The sequence below is a fragment of the Pseudopipra pipra genome, chromosome 1 (assembly GCF_036250125.1).
Source record: "Pseudopipra pipra isolate bDixPip1 chromosome 1, bDixPip1.hap1, whole genome shotgun sequence".
Lineage (NCBI taxonomy): Eukaryota > Metazoa > Chordata > Aves > Passeriformes > Pipridae > Pseudopipra > Pseudopipra pipra.
The window spans coordinates 28,751,621-28,774,206 of record NC_087549.1 but is presented as its reverse complement, the minus strand read 5'-3'; the positions used below and the strand labels follow the sequence as shown (position 1 = coordinate 28,774,206).

The window sequence follows — 22,586 nt, the reverse complement described above, 5'->3', positions numbered from 1 at the left end:
AGGGTCAGGCTGCTGAGCACACAGCTACTGGCCAGCTGCTGCTGAAGAAGCAGATGGTGATCTGAACACTTGTCCTCTCAGAAGCTGGGGAAAAAGGGACTGTTCACCATTACCACCTGCTCCTCTCTGGCATGTTGTTGGTTTGTCACTGCTAAAAGTGACTGCTCAGGGGTGTAAAGTATTTCGGTGGTGATGAGTAGAAAATATTTGGCACCAGGTCTCCTAAGCCTAGCCATGGCAAAGCAAATTGAGGGGTACAAGTTTAATTAGCATTTATCAAGTTAAAATTGAAAAAGTTAAACTTATCATACATGAGTTTAAACATGAGTTTATACAGGAATTTTAGCTTTTCCAAACCAGGGTTTTTTTTAATGTATGTGGACACTGGCAAGGTAATAAATATGTATAATATAGATGTATGGATTTTGGTGGAATACCAAAACCATAACATTTTATCATGATTCTACCAGGAGTCATTTCTGTGGCTCCTAAATATGGCAGCGTGAAATCAGTGGAGTTACACATAGAACTACTTTTCTCATCTAGGTTTCCTCATCTACATTCAGTCACCTAATTAGCTCAAATTGCATCAGCTACAATCTGGTTTAACATGACAAAGTACCTGCTGTATGTTTCTTCAGGCCCACCTACCTACCTGCTGTAAATGTTTCTGCTTTAAAAAGCCGGTGAACTAAGAGCCAAAATTAAACTAACCCTAGCAATTTCTGTTGCATGCAGCTTCACTTTACCCAAACATCTTCCCTCTAGTGGAAAGCTATTGCAAAGTGTCCTCTCTACCATTAGCTTGCAAGATCTCTGTCACCGTAAGACAGACACCCCCTTAGACACCCTTTTCAAAACTAAATGCATCATCTTTAATGGTGTTGCAGCCTGAGTTCATTAAGTTCATGCTGCCTCTGAAGTTGTTGACAGAAGACATTGCAACAGGAAGGGTGGGAGTGGATTTACATTTGCTGCACTGTGTATGGAAATGCTAGGGATAAATTTCACAGACTGTAATGGAAGAGTCACACATCCAAGATGCTGCCTCTGTGTGACATCATGCAAATGTTGGAAGAAATGAAGCAAGTGGGGGGAAAAAAGCCTTCAAATTAAATTTTTAATGAGCATGCTCAGGTTAAGATGAATAGAGGAGAAAAATCTAACATTTTATTTTATTTGCTGTTTACACTATCTCACCAGCTGTAATTTGATTTGGGGGTTTTTATTGTAACTGATGCCACCTTTAGAAAATCATTAGTCTCTTTGTAGATTAAAACCATTAGTGAGTTTTTCCTTCTTACTTATCTTCTGTTCCATCTCCTATGCAGATGGTACCTTTTCTTGTGAAGGTTAAACCAATGTAATATCTTTAAATATTTGTGGAAAACCTGACTGATTGCTTCTTTTCCTAGATGTTCTGCTGAAATAAAATGATTTTTTAAATAGATGCAAATACGCGCTTTCCAGAGAGAGCACTCTAAGAGCTTCGTTATGGATTACATCAGATCCGCAGGGCTCCGTGTAGGTCAGACCCTTCTGGAGCAGAGCCATGCATGGAGTTGGAAGTAGCTGGGGTTAATGTTCATTTCAAATACATCAAATACTTTTATGGTCCTATTTTTTTAAACTTCCAGAAGTTGTGTTGCTCTGAAAAGGAAGAGAAGAGGGTATTCCAGCCTAAAGAAATCAGCACTCCAGTGAAGAACACGTGTACCTGAGAGAGGGAATGGGGTCGTGATTTCTGTTTCTGCTTCCCAGCCTTTGTACATTTTGTCTGTCAATCTTTCATTTAAAATGAAAAAACCTAGACAATGAACTCTCTATTCTGGATTCCCAAGGAGACATAATCCACTTGACTTCAGTTGAAATGCAGTGAGGATTGCAATGAAAACTTTAGGAAGAAAAAATAAACACTAGTAACAGAGTCTGCTGAGCTGGAGGAACTAACCTGAGTATAGAGTTGGGTTGGCATTTCCTAAAATCTCAAGTATTAGGCTTAGTAGTTTGCAGGTACACAAGAGGAAGAAAGAAATGGTTTGACAGAGTCTACTAGTTATTAATTTCCCATGATATTTAAATAAGAGATAGGAGAAATAAGAGAACTGGAGTGCACAGTAGTGGAAAACATTTTCTCTCTTAATTGATCCGGCTGACTGCATAGCAGTGTTTTTCAGTGTCAGCTACGCAAATGACTGTTGATGGGAATCATTATGTCTGGGTTTGCACTTCCTTTCAGTGGAAACTGCTATTAATATCTAAGTGCCTACAGAAGTAGAGCTTTTAACCTCTCCCTGCTATGACGGTTTGTCATTACGAATTCCATTTCAACATAGTGAGCTGAACAAGGTGCACAGATGAAGTGAGATATAATTTACTTTTACACAGCTAATACATGGCTAATTACAACTAAATAAATATTGAAACAGGAATTTCTAATAACATTAACCATTACTCTCTTTTAAATGTGTTTTGCTGGAGAACTGTTGAGAACTGTAACCACAATTTCAAGTATAATCAAGCAGAAATAAAGGGGGCTTTTATTATTTTTAGCTTTTGGTAGTGAGGTGAAAATAATGAGTATTTTTTATGTTTGCCTACAATAGGTCAATGCAAACATCCAGCAAAGTGGAGGTTTCTGCCATTAATAAGAAAGGCATCCTGATGCACTTTTATACCTGAATTTATTTTTTTTAATCTGGAAGAACTATAGAAAATTGAAAATCCCTACAGAGGCTTTCTATATAACTGTATAGAGGAAAAGAATGACCTTTCTAAAACTAGAGGCATTCCCTGCAGATACTAATATAAGCTGGTACCAAACTACAACCTGCTGTCCCTGCTGCTGTTGGTGTTGCCATGGGATTTATGGTGCTTCAAAAAAATCTCCAGAGCAGTTAATTAGGGGTGAGATAAGAAAGGATTTATTATGCCAAGGCAAAGATGTTACAAGACGCGCGCAGGCCATGCCTGAGTTGTTACATTTTATAATACCGCCCATCCAATCCCAGATGTGTCCACCCTGTGGCCTTTACTCCGGACTGCCCCGGGTCCACCCCCTGAAAATGGGTCTGGGGTGTATTTCGGGACCCTCTTTTCATCTTCACCATCATCAGAGCACAAAGGGTACATAGTCACCCAGTTTTTGACCATGTTCTGTGGTTCAGGCCAAGATACAAGCATTCTCCAAACAATCTAGGCCTTGCCTTGACAAAAGACTAAACATTTCTACTGGATTCGGGGGTAGGAGTGATATAGGGAGCATAGAATGGGGTAAGAGGGTTAAGGAATGTGTAAACAAGGGTGCTACAGGGAAAGGGATGTAAGGGATGCTGTTTTTAGAGTCTACTTCCGGTACTTATAAAATTTAAAAGTATTAGAAAAATAAAAACCATTAGGGGCTTAAGGCATCATTGGTCTACTCTGGCCAAGCCCCTCTTCTACCTTCCGGAAGATCCCACACCTCGGCATTCCCCAGGTCAACACATCTCATCTGGAACTCTCTTTCTGCAGCTATTTGTCCTTGGTTAAGGACCCCACTGCCAGAAACAGCATTTGGAGCTTTTCTCTTGTCCAAAGGGAATTTGAAACTGAGGATAGTAGAAGGAAGGAGAGTGTAGCTGTCTTGCAACATCATAGAGAAGTCATAGTAGAAAAGAGTTGTATCATGCTGATCCATACTAGAGTAACTTGATCATTTTAAGTGACCCCAATCTGTATGGAAATGGCATTGCAGACAGTTCACAACATTTTGTTACTTGCTATTAGGAAGCAGAATACCTTGGGGCCTGCCCAACAGGCTGTGCAGATGTGCTCAGCAGTGTCCTTACACTGGAAATATTCTAGATGTTGTGCTCTAGCAGGGCATCTCTAGACATATTGGAGGCAGGGCAGGAAAGTCTTTTCCTGAGAACAGTGTTGAGGTAAATCTTAACCAGCCACACTTTGATAAAGAGTGATCCTTTTGTCAGTAATGAGTTGGTACTTAATCTTTAAGCTGCTACTTTCCTAGGCAAGGTCATAAATACAAATAAACTTTTTATAGGATGCAGCAGACACCCATGAAATATTGAAATAAGGGGATGAGTTACCTACCCATGCTTGAACAGATTCTGAAAAATATAGTCTCAATATGCTATACAGTCTAGGAACAGTGCAGACACAGCTGATAAAGTTCCTTCACATCATCACAACACATTTGTAGGCAAAATATTGAGCTTGTGTTCTCTTTGGAAAATAAGACAGTTGCATTTCAAAGATCATAAAGACCTGCTCATTTGTGTCTGGTTTGTTGTCCCAGGGCTGTTGTACCTGTGTACAGATTAATATATCCTTGCCCAGAAGATTATCTGGTAGGCCTAAAAAAAGTCTTCTAAAAAACCATGCCCTAATTAGTAAAAATCTAGGGGAAGCGACTAACGCCTTAAATGTAGTATAGTCCAAAAACTTGTATATCTTTTAACTTATTTTAGAATTCAGATTTTTGTTCTTGTGATAGATATCACAATCTTCAACACAATTTGAAAAGAAGTGAATGTTAATGCTGCTGGCACAAGTCCTTCTCAAGTCACAGAAACACAGAGCTGAAGTCCTCAAAAAATTGTGGTGTAATTATTCTGAATAGTTCTCAGCTCTCAGTTATTGTATCCAACAATAACTACAGGGAGCAGGAGGAGGATGGAAGGGAGGCGTGGAAAAGGGAGTGTTCTCTAAAGAAAAGGAACCCTGAGTCCCCCGTTGTTTCCCTGGCTCCGGCTGCCATCTAGTGTTCTGCCGGGCACGGTGAGGGGTGCGGCTCTTCAGGAGTTTGTGCATCTTAGAGATCGACCTCCGCCTACGTCCATGGGAAGGATAAAATAGCGCGGAACCACCTCTCCGAGGGACAGACAGCAGCAGAGGAAAATGGAACCCAGTAAGCTGAGGAAGAGCTCCTATGAAATTAATTTTCAAGTCTTTGCCGTAGAATCATTTCTGAATTAGTGCTTCACATGGTTGTAAACGTGGTCTCTGCTGAGCTAAGGAGAGACAAAACCTAAACTTTAATCTTCCACTGCATAAAAAGGAGCGTTGTCTTCCCTTCTTCCTTATTACTGTGGCACAGCCATTGCTGTTGTATTTTGGGCTTCGTTTCCTTCCATTTAAATGGGAGTACAGAAGGCCTGATTCCCAATTAATGCAACTTTGGTTCAGGGGGAGTCACCTCAGCATAAAAATCATAACTGCGACTGTGCAAAGCAAGAGTATTGCACACGATATACAAACTCAAGCTAACGTACCAGTCACCAACATAGGCTATAAGCTTCTCGAACAGGATGTACACTCACCCTTATATTTAGCGTCTTAATAGCTTGAATTGTGCTAGGAAATTAGTTCTGCTCTACTGTGGGAGATCTAATCCATTCTCCTTCTCAAACAGGCAAGAGTTTGTAGCTCTTTCATATAGTGCCATAATGTGCTCTCAGCTGAGCACAGTCCTCCAATTTGTTTGTTCTGGATGCTGCATATGGCTTTGAAGTGTGTCAGATTTTCTTTGCCCTGTTGTTGTAGCAGGCAGACAGCAGATAGTGGGCACTGAGGACATTTCAGAAGCTCCTGCTGATCTTTGAGAAGCTGCAGATCTTTGTGTGAGGATTGTCCAAATTGGAGAGTGATGTGACAGACTACATTCACTGTCAGTTTTGGTACTGGACAAGTGATAATCCAGGTTGAATGGATTATGCCGTACAGGAGATCTGACCGACACTCTTGTGATGTTACATCACTGACAATATCCTTCTGATGCTTGGAGTTTGTGCAAATAAAGGCAGTCATGTCAGCTGCTATAGATCCAAAAACAATGTGGTGCTGAAAGGTTGCCTGCCAGCACTTGAGCAGCAGGATCAGACTTGTGAAGGAAGCAATTACCTCCCTCACAGGCAGTCAATAGAGCTGAATTAGCAGCTGGCTTTGAGAGGATGGGAAAAAGCTCAGGAAAAGAAACATCTCCTGTACTGAAAATGCTTCATACCAAGGCCACAGGACAACATTTTATATCTAGTCAGAATGTCTAGTTCACACCTAGACATTAGACTATGCAGAATTAAACCATACCTTTGGGTCACGGGTATTATGAGGAATAGGGAGATGGGGGAGCAGAGGAGGGATTTTCTGCAGGGCTGCTTAAGAGGGCTCGACAAGAACCTGAAGCCTTTTATGACTTTGTCTTTGGCAATATTTCATGCTGGGAAAAGCTCTGAAGGATTGAATATACTGGAATAGCCTGCTTTGCAGACAGAGTAAAGCTCTGCAGGTCATCACAGAAAACAATCACAAACTGTCATCAAATCAATAAATGGAGAGCATCAGTGATGGATGATAGCCAGGATGGTAGACTAAGGTTACCTCCTCTCTTTCATACCTCATATATAGTTTATAATATAGGTTATATATAATATAGGTTTATAGTCAAATTCTCTAAGTAAAGGCCGAGGGACTGGTGAAATTTGCCCATATGGTCCTTTAATTTCCAGTAGTATTTATTGGATTTTTTCACTTGCTCCAGTTGCTGACTCTGTCCACTTGGTCTTCTTCTTGCACCTGTAAGTTTTGAGTGTTCTTCACTCAGAGTTGAGGTTCAGATCATGGTGGAATTCGCCAGCTGAAGTCCCGAGTTGTCCACTGAAAAGCTATGCAAGAAAGCTTCCTGTACACTGGACTGTTATGTCTTCATGAGAAGTATTCATGATCTTAATTTGACACTCTGTCTGTTCAATTTCTGGTAACTGGTTTTCCTTCCCACTTGTCTCATTGCCCAGCAAAAGCTATCTTGTAAATACATAATTTTATCTTAGATTTTTTTTTAAAGAATTTAAGATGATTAACTCTGCCACTCCATATTTCAAAGCAACAAACCCACACATTTTGTTTTGAACATTCAGAGACTACTTCATACATAAACTCTCAAAAGCATTTTGATTACACAGCAATCATGCCTTCTGTTTTACTACAAAAACTTGTCAAAATTACAGGCTAGCACAGAAACAAAATGCCTTTGAAGTTAAATAATTACATTTCAACGTCCTTTCACATGATGAAAAATGCATTCATATTAAATGAAGTAGTATCTGAGAAGATAATACTTAGCAAAGTGGCAAACTGGGATTTCTGATCCTCCTAAAAGGGTGGCTGAAATTGAAAAGAAAACAGTGATAAAAACCGCCATTTAGAGTAAAAAAACTCCAATCAGGCTGGTCTCCAACACAAATAGAATGAGAAGGCCAAGATAAGAAACTCATATAAATTTTTCCTCAAATAGCATTAATTAGGAAAGCTAATGGACCTCCAAAAGAAATAACTGGCAAGATAATCCATAAAGTTTGAGTCTGAAGTTGGAGATGATTAATGCACCATGATCTCCTCAGAAGGGGTCAAAGTATTCACTCAAAACCCCAACTGCAGGTGCATACACATAACCCCACATCCAAAGGCACAACGGTTTATGATCTATGCACATCAGAGGCCAAGAAGAAAAGAGTGTTCCAATCAGATGAAGTTTGAGGCCCACAAATCCAGCTTTTTGGGATGCAGCACTGCAGTCTGAAGAACACTAAGAAAGGAAGCACACCAGAAGCCACTGCTGCTAAAGTGTATTTATTTCTAACATGTTCTCCCATCTCAAGTATTTTTTAGACATGTCTCCATTTCACAGATAAAGTTATGCAGAATTTGTTATATAAAGGCCACAGAAATGTTACAGAAGACATAATTCTCAAAAATAATGATGATCCCACATTGTTTACAGCAATAAAGTTACAGTGAAATGCTCAAAAGATTTCCGTCCTTGTCAATGGGAATTTAAAAAGTAAAATTCATGTAAGTCTGGCTTTTTGACAAGACCTTTAAACAGCAGGCTGACCTCATTAACAATAATCATGTGGTATTAGATACAACTTAATATTAAGTACTTCTGCAAAATCTGTGAAAATCAACTGATATAAAAGACTGAAATTTATAATAAGCAATCTGTTGAAACTTCAATAGAGTACACCATTTTCCAAAATAAAAAGTGGGACAGCAGTACAAAAAGTCAGGTTTTCCAAAGCATTGCTGTGTCTTGACTAACCAACCAAAGAGACAACTTTTTGACACAAAAAAAAAGTCTAAAAATCGTTTTAAGTTACATCTTTAAATTAAAGTGCATTAATTATTTGAACAGTGCACTGATGCCTTTAACAATCTTAAATACAAAAATTCAAAGAACCAGTATAGTTTTCAAAGTTTGGAACAACTGAGACCAAGAATTAAATCACTAATATTTCTTATATTTATAACGAGTTTAGGTTTAGATATGTATCTTTTGTGTCTGTACACTCTATAACACAACAGAAACCCAGTCCTGGTTGGTCACTGTTTTTGTAACTTACAGATAATTATGTAAAAAATATGGACTATAGGCTTATTTTTTTGCCATCTGAGTTACTGAAAACTCTCTTGGATTTAATTAGTCCTTAGACTTTGAAACACACTGATCCATGAAGAAACTCAAGCAAAATTAACAAAATGCAAATCATACTTCATCTTCATTTAGAAGTAAGAACATTTGGTGATAGAAGGTGTGCTCAGAACTTCTGTGAGATACACGTATTTTCTGGCACAATATCTCCTACTTTTGCAACTGTAATAGATTTGCAAGTGTACTGGCCACGTACGAGGCTAAAGATGTGTTTATCTACCATAAGAAAGGGAGAATGATTCCTACAAAACCAATAAGTAATAAAGTAAGTAATAAAGTCTTTAAACTGGAGCCAAAACAACAAGCAACTAACAAATTTGGAAATGTGTGGACTACCTCTAAAAAAACTGCAAGGAAATGGATACACTGAAGATCAGATAAAGACTGGATAAACAGTAATGCCTTCATCTTTTGGGTTCAAGATCAGATGTGAGGTTGTGGTGTAAGGACAGTGATTTTTTGTTTTGTCACTCACGGAACTAGAGATCTTTATTTATCTATACATCAAAGAGTCTCTTGCTACGTCTTCAGTGTAGTATAAAACTTGAATACTAGTTGCATATATTTGCTTCTTTTTCTTGATTTTTATCTAATTGTGATGTTACATAAAATAGTCAACAGTTAAAGCTTACTCAGAATGTTGTTCCAATCTCAAAGCTCTACTTAGCAGTCACACCAGTACTGAAAGACTACCATCTATTCAAGGTGTAGAACAAGCACCACGTGGGAATATGAGACAACATTAGATAATGACATTTCAGGTGTAGCTTTGGTATTCAGTTAGTTGCATCATCTCTTCTCAGAGGAATTACTTGAAGTGCTTTGGCTATTCTCTCTCCTATAGCTCGACTACTTGCTGCAATTATTCTTCGAGACATCAAATCAAATGGTCCACCTAGAAACCAAAGCAAACAAAGAAACCAGCTTATATACGGAGAAAATTAAGAGTTGGTATGAAAATAAGCATTGAAAAAAAATCAAGTGTAAATTATACATTATTATTTAGGACCAAGTTTTGACTCTGGATAAAAATGCATTCAACACAACAGGTGTCTTGTATGAGCTACATTTAATTCTCTTCAGTGTATATTTACTGCCTTTTTTCACTCTTCCACGTGTGCAGCCAAGGGATTAAAGGCTGTCTTGTAGTTTAAAACATACAATTGTCCCTCTCTTTGTCCATTAATGGGATGGGAACACTGTTCAGTAGTGGTAGCTTGAAAGGAGGATTGAAAAGAACTCTTTGCCTTCTCGTTTCAGCTATATTTTGCTCCCAATTAGCCATTTAAAAGGACAAGAGAGTATTGTGCAGGCCCGTGTATCTACCTGTTACATCCAGCAGCACTCCACCAGCTTCAGTAATGATGATTCCAGCTCCTGCCATATCCCAGCAGTGAATCCCCATTTCATAATAGGCATCAGCTCCACCCGTTGCCACAAGGCACATGTTCACAGCTGCTGTACCAACAGCTCTAATCCTAAAGGAGATGTAGTTGTTGTTTTAACTGAGAACAGTTTATAAAAAAGCTACAATGTCTGTGTACACTGCACAGAGAACACAGAAGTGTCATATGCAAAGTGAACTGACGTAGAGAAAGTGTGACGGAATGCTGCAGTGAAACTTGTAAAGAAATGGGAATTTCTTTAAGTAGCTTGAAGAGTTCTCCAAATATAGCAGATTTCCAGAAATTGTATTTACAAATTCTGTTAGTCAATTTTGTTTTAAACATATCTTAAATGATTTCTTAACCTCAAACATATTATGGAAGATAATCTACACATGAAACAGCAACAGATATTCTACTTTGATCTTTGAATACAAGAATTCAAGTAGAGTATACGCTACTCAGAGCTGAAAAACCAGTTATTTCAGTTCTCTGGTGATGTTCAGTAAACATCTCTGACTTATAAAACCCTATAACAGTTAACACAAAAAATAAATTAAACAGCATAAATTTTGTCTGGATAACTTCATCAAACTCTTGTGTCACATATTTCAGTTTCTTTTGGAAATGTGGATGCACTTACTGAGTGTGGCTTGTACAAATAACTGCAGTTATTTCAATTATCAGTAAAACGTACATTAAATTGTAACTGGTAGTAGCTGAGTTACTGCAAGAACCAACTTCAATCAACTCCAATCTCAAATTACTGTTTACAAATGAAATGCCAAAGTTGAACTGACAACACACCTAAAATGTGTTCCCTACTTACAACTTCGCATATATTCTTTAATGACATCAGAAGACTTCTGGAGGTAGAAGAAAATCTGCATGTTAAGTGAATCCCGAGAATCTCAGCATAAAACTACAAACCCTTTTAGTTCAGAAACATGAATACAAAAAACTATCTGCTGAAACCTCCTTTAACTGTAAAATGGTTTGTGGAAATGCAGGTTTTGGCTTATCTGGAGGAGAGGAAGCAGGGAATGTAGTCAAAATAAGAGCAGTATATAGACAATTCCAAGTGCTTGGGACAAATAAAAAAAAAATTTACAGCTTTGAAAGATGAAAGGGAGATGTACTTCTGTCTCCTGATATATATAACACCCCCCCCCAAATTTTCATTACTATGAGGAAAGGAAACTAAGAAATATAATAATGTTCCATCCAAGTTTTACTCTTTGTGTGTTTCTAGGGAGGAAAAATGGCACAAAATTATATTTCAATTTTTTAACTTGTAAATACAGTACTTTGTAGTCCTACAAACCCAAACATGCTCCACTTCTCAATACAGATTGTTAGGTTCTCTTACATATGTTAAGCACAATTAGTTTCTCTGCAGAAGCTACTAAACAGAAACATTTAAATTATGCTTCAATTTAAGGTGTCAAATGTAATGCAACTAATCCTTCCTAAAAATGATCATATTTACAACATTAATCACTGTCAGTATATATATAAATATATATAAAAACAGAAGTATCTTACCCATGAATAGGAATACTGAGAAGTCTTTCCATGTTAGAAAGAATTATTTTTATAGTCTCTGGGTCACGATTTGACCCCAACTCTGTTACTAAAAGGGATTTTGTAATGTCTGGAAAAGAAACAAAACCTCAATCTTCCAACAGCACAATTTAAATAATAACAGTAGCTAGCAGTGTTTACTTAATTGCTTTCTTGCAAGACTGAATAAAAGGTATCTTAATAAAATATTACATATATTAGACATAAAAATCTGTTCTTACTTGGAAAATGGCAGGAAAAAATAAAATACAAGGAACAAAGCATGATCTGGTGCATATACATTCAAATGTGCATATACAGTAATCAATGCTATTAGTAAATAAAATTCTATTGCTATAAAAATTAACACAATCCCGAGATCTTTAAAGTTCTCATTTGAAGTATGGATTTTACTTTACATGGGTTGTAAGCATAGAAGAGTGCTACTGACTTCAACCACTAGGTAGCACCTGGGAGAAGCTGAATTGCTTGGCAGATTTGTTACAGACTCTCACAGACAGATTACAGACAGGTAGGGAATTAAAAACAAAGAAACAAACTAACAAAGCCCCAACACAGACACTTGGGGAACAAAATCTTCAATTGTTGAGTCCTGATTTTGCACAGATCATGTTATATGTATCAAAGAGAACATAAGAGCTGTTTCTCAAAACTAAACAGCCCACGGGCAAAGAAAGTCTTGCAAAACAAAACTATGACCTAAGAAACAGCAATATATTCAGGTGTAAAACTGTTGCTGTCTTATTTGCCATCTGGCAACTACCAGAAACAAGCTACTCAGTTCAGCTTACCTTCTTGGCCTGATACTTGAAGTTTCTGACCATTGCAAAATGCACCTTTTCCTTTTCTGGCAGTATACATCTTGTCTTCTATACAACTATACACAATTCCAAACTCCATCTGCAAGAAAAAATAAAAATACCTTGAGGTTTTTTTTCCCTTCCTTCCTATTTACTGTGAAATCACAGAATTTAGTTATAACTAGCAACAAGCAATTAATTTGGGTTTGATTAGATATTAAGTAAAAAAAGTATACCTTTTTGTTTACAACAAAGCCAATTGAAACTGCCACAAATGGAAACCTACAAAACAAAACATTTCACTAATTTATAGTGAGATACTACACTTCTTCAATTACAACGTTTACTCTTAATATGTAAAAGTTAAACGTAATCTATACTTCAAAAAGAAACTTGGACTATAAAGAAAACAGTTTTCTGGAATTTGCACAATTTAGCTGAAAATAGACCCAACACCACTAATTACCATTTAAAGCACAGACTTTTCCACCCGCTGAAACTATCCCTGTCACAGCTGTTACCAGCTCAGGGACTGTTGTTTTACAGCCGCAGAATACAAACAAGCCTCTGTGCTACTGACCTTTCTCAGAAGGAACAAGCTGGCCAAAATGGTTCCAAAAGCAAGTTACCTCTCCCCCCACCTCCCCTTTCTCCATCAAAAGTGAGATATCAGAGAATGCAGGAAGAGTACAGACAGTGGGAATATATAGGATACGGTGGGCTGCATCTCAGTCTAAGTTTCAAACATTTGCTTTTATTACTATCTGCAAATAATACAGACTTTTAAGCCTGAAAATCCAGCAAAATGGATTATTTTCTTAGTGCTTTTTGAACAAGCTATTTAGCAGGAGTCAGCAGCTGTTTAAAAGCCATGGGGCACATAACAGCAGTCATTTCAAAACTAGAATCAAGTAAACTCTGAAAAGCTCACTAGGGTCAAAATCCATCTTGTTTCAAAGACTATTCCTATAAGGAACAGGCTGCCAGCATTACACTGAAAGTCCCCTCCCCATCCTAGTATAAAATACCACTGACAGTTACTGGTGGTATTCTGCTTTCTCTTACAGTAGAGGCTCCTAGATCTCAATGGATTTAAAATTTCTTAGAAATCATCACTTGGAGCTGCTATTGCCTCTCTGAAGATGCTGCAACTCCTAATTCTGAGTCCTGACCTTTACTGCTGAGATCTGCACACCTCTCTTTGGCATCTGTGGCAAGACTGCTGACCCCACCTATATAGTATAGGCGTCTCATGGAACAACTGGTGTTGGTTACAGAGTGAGACTATTAAGACACCTACAGAAATACTAAAATGCTTATAAAAACTGCCCAAGAGCTCTCAATAAATGCAAACAGCAATCTGTAACTATTAACAAGTTCATAGTATCTCTTTAAAAGCAATTTAAAAGTTAAAAACAACCTTACTTTCATGGAACTGGAGAAAGAAAGAGAGCAATCAGTTGAGGTTGCTAACAGAAAAAAAAATGAAAGGTGGACCTGTGTACGAAGTTGGTAGTTCCATCAATAGGGTCTATAATCCATGTGGGGTTATCTGTCAGAATGCTGCCCTCTCCAGCTGCAACAGATTCTTCCCCAATAAAGCTGAAGTAGCAAACACATTTAAAAGACAGTAAGAAATTGATTAAAAAGTCTGAATTACAACACTGCCCTTGACACTAAAATTCAGTGATCACATGAAAAAAAGATGAGAAATACACTGTTTATCTGAAAAGCACCAACCACATCCAACCAAGCTTGCATTGATATTTGTGATGTCAAAGATAAGCACAATACGTGGGGAAAAGAGTTTTGTGTTTCAATATACATTACTGGAATTTAGCATTCAAAACAGTGATGTTTAGTTCTACAAGCATTACAAAACAGTAACATGGTGAAGGGAGGAAATCCAGACAAGAGCTGCTGAAGAAGACTGTGGAGTGCATGGTCAAACATAGTACTAAACCCAAGGGACACACAGGCACAATGCCACAGGAAACAAAATTTCACACTTTTGCTGCTCATAAAAGCATTTGTTCTGAATTGCAAAATTATTAGGATGAAGTGGGTGGAATTCTCTTCTACACCTTTTCCATGTTGCTACAATTTATCACATGTTACTCAACCTATGAGAAGTTTGCACCAAACACATGCTTTCTTCCACAAATATGTAAAACGGGAGGAAACAAATAAGGTCTCTTTAATATTGATTGGGAGTTTTATGATTAACTACAGAAGTGAAGATGACTAATCAGAAAGGAACAGCATGTTTCCAAAAAGCAGCAGATTCTTCACAAAGAGATGAGAGACTGAGTAATTATTTAGGTGGATGAGTAATTCATTAGAAAGAGAAGTTTAACACCGTTATGACTAATGTGACACCAATTATCTAAAATAAAAAGCAGCTAAAATATTCTAAAATGCTTATCAAGGTTATTTCAAGGTCATTCCACAGGTCTGTACGCTTACAGTAGTTTGGTTACGTTACTGAACTTTTGCATAACTTCAGCTGTTCCAGTTCTACATATATTTCCTACATTCCACATATATAGCTACAATAACAAAATCTCCAAGAAAATGAAAGAAAAAAAAATAGCAAACCTACTTTAAGGAAACAGTACTAACCTTGAGCCATTATGTCAAAATAGGAAAGAAAGACCATGTAAGTGAAATACCTGTAATTCATCCTTCAAGAATAAATTTTTCAGGGGTGGGGGGGAGGGGTGGAAGAGAAGAGCAATGTAGAAAATCAGTATTTTGTATGACAGACTTTCAGTTATGCAGAATCAGAAGATCCTGCCTTCTTTTAGAGATGTTTAATGTTCTCGAACTGTATGAGATTTGCTAAAGGCACACTCAGTTCCATGGGCCCCATCCAACACAGACAGCAAAGGCACACCAGTTTCAACAGCAGACAAGAAACGTGGGTTCTGGGTATCCTGGGGCCACCTTTGATTCTCCAACACAAATAACCAAGAAGTTACTTACAGCTGCCTCAACTGGAACTGACTTTCAGCATTAAGTCTGGAGCAAGACTGAGCTCATGGCAGTAGACCTGCAGACACCTTGTTTTGTTACTACAGCCCTGGGCAAAACCTCAACCTACTACTACTCTAAACCACTTGATTTTATCGAAGGTATTTACTGAATGGTACAACTTTACAGCATGCCAATTGTAATGAAATTTTACCAGGCAAAATCGTAAACTTTCAATTTTATTCTTCCAGTCACCCCTCCCCTTCTGTCAAAAGCGTACTCATAAGAAGCCGTACCTGTGAGATGGATACTTCTCTTTTACCAAAGAAATAATGAAGTTTTCTACTTTTTGATCAGTTTCTGTCACCAAATCTACCGGTGAACTTTTAGTCATAACAGATATTTCTTCTTTGAGTGCTCCACGGATTATCTGTTAAAAAAAAAAATAAAAAATAAAAATCTTTCTCCACTAACAGTATGGAAAATATTAGTTTTCCCCCAAAATTTGAGCATAATTTTTACAGTTGTTTTCTACACTGCACATACAAAACACAAAAGCAAGCAGCGACAAAATCTGGATTTAACTGCAGGAGCTAGGACTTAGCCTTGCATCTCCAGTCCCTATCAGCACAAAGTTTTACATGACCTTAAATCTAAGATCCAGGAAGATCCACTGGTACATGAAACCAGGGTCCATTTTGTTAGGACAAGTTTTAGATTTATAAATTTAAATACCAGAGTTGAATAAACACCTAATACTGAGCTCAAGTCAGCTATTTCTAGCCACACTCTGCATTTATGATCTTAAAACTATCAGAATCAGCTTAAGCAAGAATCCATGCCTCACAGCCCCCAGATTTTTTTTTACTATAATTCAGAAAGATTTTCTGAGGGAAGATTTTAATGAGGTCATTGCACAGACAATTTTCTGCAGATTCTGCATCTCCAGGGGACAGAATTAGTACATGTACCATCTTGCCTGGCTGCCACAGCATTCAAATGTACCAAGCAGAATTACTAAGAACTGAACATTTGGTAACCGCTCGTGCTGAGGCTCTGCCAAGATGTACAAACTCTTTCTTGTTCCAGGGCATCTTAGATCACAAATGGGCAAAGTACCGTCACTGCAAGGGATGTATACTGCAAGCAAAGCAGTCTTCATGAAGAGATACATAAAATCATAGAATGGCCTGTGTTGGAAGGGACCTTAAAGACCATCTAGTTCCAGCCCCCCTGCCACGGACAGGGGCACCTTCCACTAGACCAGATTGCTCAGAGCTCCATCCAACCTGGCCTTGAACACTTCCAGGGACGGAGAGAACACAGTATGGTATTGTCTCCCAACAAGAGGCCACTGTATAAAGCTGATGGAGACATTCACAAGAAAGACTGTCATCAGCTTTCAAGTGGTAAAATAAGGTAGACAGGAGCAGTTTAAGGTGGAAAATTGACGTGATCTTTGTTTACCACGATTCTGAATTTTATTTTACTTTTTAAATCAGATTTAAGGAACAAAAGTTACTTTTAAGTCTTTAATCAGAAAACTGCAAAGTTGTTTTCTTAAATTAAACAAGTTGCAAACATAAAAAACTCTAATTTTGAACTTGTACATCATGAATGATTCTGCTAATTTATGTTTTCGACAAAACACTCTTTAGAAGAAATTTCTACATCAACCTCCTTCAAAAACCTACATACATACTAGACTCAATAAATAATGCTAATATTTATAAAGAGTTAATACATACCTCCCCAGCTTTCCTTGCTAAGCCAACTGCATAATCCATACATTCTTGCCAGGGATCTGCCATCTTTTCTGAGGTAAACAGCCTAGCAAAAGGAAAGATTAACGCAAAAATTATTATTATTTTTTTTTTGATTTTTTTTTTTCTTTACAAAATCCAAGTTTCTTGCTGAGATACAGCCTAGCAATCGAGGAAACACCCGGCGAGCACGCCCCGCCACGCTCCGGGGCTGTGCGGTCCCGCGGGCTGCGCCCGTCCCGAGCGATGGCCGGACGGCGCAGCCCCCTCACGGCGCCCCGAAATGGCGGCCGCGGGCGGAGCCGGAGCCGCGGGCGGAGCCGGGGCCGCAGCCGCAGCAGGAGCCGGGACTCACCGCCCCCTCCCGCCGTCTCCGCTCCCGCCGCAGCGCAGGCGCCGGGACGAGCCCGCGGACCCGCCTCCTCCTCCCGCCGCCCGGCGCGGCCGCCGCGCCTGCGTGTGAGGGTTCGGGCGCCGCTGCTTCGGCGGCAACGCTGTCAAAATGCGCAGTGAAAGTGTTGAAATTAGCCTTTGATGTCGACTTCTTGTTAATAATTGGAGATAACTGTAAATGCTCTCCCATGGGGCACGCGATTGGAGTTTATCATGGAATCAGAGTGGTTTGGGTTGGAAGGGGCTCTAAAGATCATAAACAACCCCCCTGCCGCGGGCAGGGACATCTTCCACTAGACCAGGTTGCTCAAAGCCCCATCCAACCTGGCCTTGGACAATTCCAGGGGTGGGGCATCCACAACTTCTCTGGACAAACTGTTCCAGTGCCTCAACATCATCACGGAGGGTGAGTTCACAGGGTTCAAAGATTTTTGAAAATAATTTACAGTTCAACTGGTGCATTTCTAAGATTAATTAAAATCATATAGAGGAAAAAAGCTTTCCTTTCCAAGCCTGAAGCTTTCCTTTCCAGGCCTGACTGATACCACTTTCTTTTTTTTTTTACTTGTGGTGTTTTGACCCTATTGTCTGTAATCAAAGCAAAACACTGAAGAGTTGTCTTCACAAATTGCAAGTGATGTAACTTACTGTCATATGTAAAACAATGGTCTGCTGTAAACAGCAGGGTTGTAGTTTGCTTTATGGTTGTAGACAAGGGTTGTAGTTTGCTTTATGCTTAAAATAATCATAAAATGTCTACATCGCCAAAAGACACAGTCTTACCCCATGTCCCTAATGGCAATCCAACCCACAGCTAGGTGCTTTCCACATCAGTGGAGATACAGTATCCACTGCCGGCAATGCTCTTGTGTCAGACAAGTCACTGTGCCATTTCACTTTTCCTCCTTCCCTTCTCATAAACAGGAATAGTGATATAAGCCTGCTTTTTAAAGGGTGTGTAGTCACTGAAGAACTATGGAGATGATAAATTGTGTTTTTACTAATTATTTTGGAAGTCATTCTTTACGAGGTTGTATTAATAGCACACAGCCAGTTGAAAGAGGCACTTTGTTTCAGAGTTGGGTTTTATTGAGGGAAGCTGCCAAACATGCCTCAGTACAACCTATATAGGACTGCACAAGTATTATGGAAAATGGCTTCTTTGACATTGTTAATAGTATACTTAACATTACAGGAAGGGTTTTACAGGAGATTTCAAATTCTGCATTGATCCTAAAATCAGAAGTAAACAGGAATGCCTGATAAGTGAAAGAATTTCCCTAATCCAAACCACAGTTACCATTCCAGCCGAAACAAAATTTTGTATTTCATGTAAGGGGCTACTATGAGGAGAACTGAGCTACAAGGAAATGTATTTTCAATTGACACCTGATAAACAAGATGAACAGAGGTGATCTATTGATAAAAAGTCTTCAGACTGATCACACTCCAGAGCACATACTTTTCTAAAGCAGACACAGAAATGGAAAACGCTAAAAATAAAAGTACGAGAGATTACTTCCTGCTTTCTTAGTGTGATATATTGTTTCTCGTTTACTACAGCATTGCCCAGCTGATCTAATGGCTCTCATATCCAAGCAGAATTGAGCTCTTAGTATTAAATACAACCAAACTGTTGTTTCCAAACTATGTTCTGTATATTACACATTTATGCCAGGCAACTTTGTAGCAGTGTTTGAACTGGAACAAGGCTGGGAGCTGCTACCAGAAACAAGTTTGCAAAGCCTTGACCTTGTGCATTCTCTAAAATTATTATACAGACAGAACAACCAAAAAGCTCGATATTGACCTATTTTAGTAGTTTGGCTGAAATACTGTTTATTATTAAATCATTAAGTATTTCTTTTGACAAATTCCTCTTCTCGTTTAAGCAACTTTGCATACATTTTCTTTGTAACTACTAGAAGTGAGTTTAACATTTTATTTATTAACTTTGAAGTGAAACAATTCAGCACATTCTAAACACAGGCCTGTAAAATTAACAGCAGTTTCAAATGTCTCCTCCAAAGTGTTTTATAATTTTTTTCAAATACAGTTGTTGAACTTTCCCTATGAAAATGTGCTACGATAATAAGCTGTAGAAGAAACCAAAACATTATATATGCTAAGTAAAGATATGCTAGAATCTAAACAGGTAAAATGTGAGCAATCCTAGCCTAGGCAAGATACTGAAGCTCTGGGAAAGTTTCTGCTTTTGTTCCTAGTATAATTGTTTAGGGTAGAGTTTTCACCTCTCCTCAATTATTTACCTGTCAGACTAGCTTAATTTGGTTTTGCTTCTCAGTTTCTGAAAACTAAGTGGAATTAGCTTCTATGTACAATCCCAGACACATTCCTGGAATAAGATGAATGTAAAAACTTTTTGGAGTCTTATCAACTGTGACTTGCCATGTTAGTATTGTCATTACAGGCTGCTAGCTCTTAGCAATTACTGGCGATTGATGAAAGCAACCATCCTGGTAAAACCTTTGAGGTCTCCCCAAAGATTTATTTGCTGTATCCCAAGTCTATCTTCCCTTTATCCAAAACAAATGTTATTTCAATTATTTTGCCTTCAACTGCTAAGGCAGAAAAATCAGGGGCAGGAGAAAGGGTGTAAGCAGAGAATGAAGATTTTCTGCTGAAAAAAAAAAAATGGCCCTGTTGTGTAGCAGCATTTTCCACTTGCTTGTGTAACAATGGGGGGGGGGGAGCAAGTGCTGTTTAGGGCTCTTCCCCAAATCACTGGTCCCACAATGATGGTTGGCCTCTTATTGCATATTCCATACCACAGCAGCCTAAGATGCAAAGAAAGATGAATAGAAAATTGCAGAGGAAAGGGAGGAAAAGAAATAACAAGAGAAAAGGGAACTGTTCCTCTTGTACTGGAAAGGAAGATAACAGCAGGGGAGACAGGCCAGAGAAATGCTTGTATAATTTCTGCTGCCAGGAAACAAACATTTCAAAAATATCCAGCCACTGAAAACCTTTCCTTGATGGAAACCAGAAACATCTTCCTTTTTGTGACATTCATACCATATCCAGTAAAATAACCTATCAATTCCCAAGTCATGTTAAAACTACAGTAAAGAGTACCATAAAGCAAAATGAGAAACAACTAACAGTGACATGCTTACTGAGATCTTTTTGAGTTTTTATGCAAGTCAAATCAATACATAATAATCCTACAGATATTCCTAAATTGTTACAAAGGAACTACTGCTTGGTAGTAATGAAAACCACAACACTTTACAGCCAGCTGAATGTTCAAAGACCACATTACTGTTCTACCAGTGGGGAGAGTAGCTTTGAAAAAGATGCCAGGGAGACTCCCCTTACATTGTGATTTTTTTTTTATTGCAGCTGTGCCTAGAATGGGTATGTCATACATGTCTGTTTGTCTTCAAACTGGTATAAATGAACCACAATCCAACGTGGACATTGTTTCCCTTTAGGCAAGCACATACTGGAGGAAAACCTGGACACTTTTTCTCAGTTAGTGAATGTGGTAACTGAATGAGCCCAACTACCAAATCCAGACTTGGTGAATGCCCAAGTGACTGTGGTGAATTGTCCATCTCCACTTGCATGTCTGAGTCGTACATCTCTCCACCTCATGTGAGCTCTCCGAACTGAAACTCCATTTCTCACAGGACTACCAGTATTCCTTAACCTTATGTCCCCTGCCCTCTTCATAGAATTTTTCCCCACTTCTGTGTATGTCCTGCAGTGGCAGGACAATGTCCTTGGGATGCATCATATTGACGTTTTTGAACAATGTAGACATTCATCTCCCTGTGGCCCAGTTACACCTCCAGGTGTCACTGAGTACATTCAGTCATGGTGCACGTAGAAGCTGGAACATCCTTACAAACATGAGAATAGCACACGAAGATAGTTGCCTGAAAGAAAGTGCCCCATTGTCTGAAAAAGAAAGGTAGCTCTTCCCTTTTCAAACCTATTTAAAGGTGAGTCACGCTGATCTAGCAGTGAGTCAGAGTGCAGAAGACAGAGATTTCTCCCCCTTGGTCTGAATACTGTGCTCTAATCACAAGCCACTAGGTCATTTCAGTAGCAATGGATCACACCTTCCATGCTGCAGCTGAAAATCTTGCTAAGCCTCTTTAGTATCTGATGAATAGGTTTGCTTCAGTTCTTCCACTCTGCACAGCCCCATAGAGCAGCAGAAATACACTACAGCTTTGCAAATAAAGCTTAGGCTTGTGCTTTCCACTGCTCTGTTCACATATGTTCATCCACTGTCATTTTCTTGGAGAATTTTGACAGAATAGTTGTAAACAGGTGAAAGCAAATTGGAAGGATTAGTCTTGAAAGGGTTCTAGTCCTCTAGTTTAAACAGAGATAGGCTCGAGGCCACCGGAGGACGAGTTTATGTTGTAACAGGTCTGTTCAGAAAGATAAAGCAAGGCTCCTTGGTTATACATCAGGAAGATGTATATACAGTTAGAAGAGTGCTGGCCCTACTATTTGTGTGCCACATTATGTGGTTTTGTGTTTCAGCAATTCAAAACAGCTGTGACTGTGATAAAAATGATCTCATGGTTCTTACTTCCTATGTTCACTCTGAATTTTCAATCCAGCTCTGAAAGAGATCCAAAATCTGGAGTACATCAACTGCTGATATTATGAACTACCTTCTTAATGACCAACAAACAGGACACCAACAACTGAGGAAGTCATTAATTGTATAGGTCATTCTTATTCACCTGGAGGTGTAACTTCTTTATGTACAATCACTGTAAATAACCACTTTAAAACTTAGTAAATCACCTTGCTGACTGCTGAAAAGGATTTACCTATGGTTGGAAGTGCCCAGATGATATTCCAAGCTGTTAAAAGCTACACTTCTAGTTAAATTATATTTCTTTCTCTCTGACCATATTTATTCCTCTTTTACACAGGAATTAGAAAAGAATAATTTCAAGTTCTCTTTTTATCCCTCACCTAATCACACAATGAGATCTGCAAACACAAGGAAGACATCTGTGTGGATTTACTCTTGCTTCAGAAAGCTTTCCTTCTAAATGTCGTTAAGCTATTACAAGAAGAAAGTGTGGACCTGGCATATGGACAGTGCTGGTTTCCAAACTCAATGAAATCTGTTCTCGTAGACATAGAAAAGATGCTGCAATAGTGTAATGTGTTTCTTTCCTTCAAAGAACTGGTACACTGCAAG

The 22,586-nt window shown here is 38.6% G+C and overlaps 1 protein-coding gene across 1 annotated transcript; it reads right to left on the bottom strand.

Annotated features, from left to right (window-relative positions):
• Nucleotides 1-7,613: 7,613 nt before the first annotated feature.
• IMPA1 (inositol monophosphatase 1) lies at nucleotides 7,614-17,296 on the bottom strand. The gene is made up of 8 exons (XM_064649932.1): nucleotides 16,982-17,296; nucleotides 15,530-15,663; nucleotides 13,758-13,862; nucleotides 12,497-12,542; nucleotides 12,252-12,360; nucleotides 11,422-11,530; nucleotides 9,818-9,969; nucleotides 7,614-9,386 (listed from the first exon to the last, which is right to left on the bottom strand). Exons 1-8 carry the CDS (start codon nucleotides 17,042-17,044, stop codon nucleotides 9,268-9,270), a joined length of 837 nt encoding a protein of 278 aa, XP_064506002.1. The 5' UTR covers nucleotides 17,045-17,296; the 3' UTR covers nucleotides 7,614-9,267.
• Nucleotides 17,297-22,586: the final 5,290 nt, after the last annotated feature.

Excerpts from the sequence above, each read along its gene's own strand:
- IMPA1 (XM_064649932.1), bottom strand. The coding sequence starts at position 17,044 with ATGGCAGATCCCTGGCAAGAATGTATGGATTATGCAGTTGGCTTAGCA. Across the intron at positions 15,664-16,981 it reads TAGCAAGGAAAGCTGGGGAG|ATAATCCGTGGAGCACTCAA; the intron begins GTATGTATTAAC and ends TTTTTTTAACAG. Across the intron at positions 9,970-11,421 it reads CTCAGTATTCCTATTCATGG|GATTAGAGCTGTTGGTACAG; the intron begins GTAAGATACTTC and ends CATCTCCTTTAG.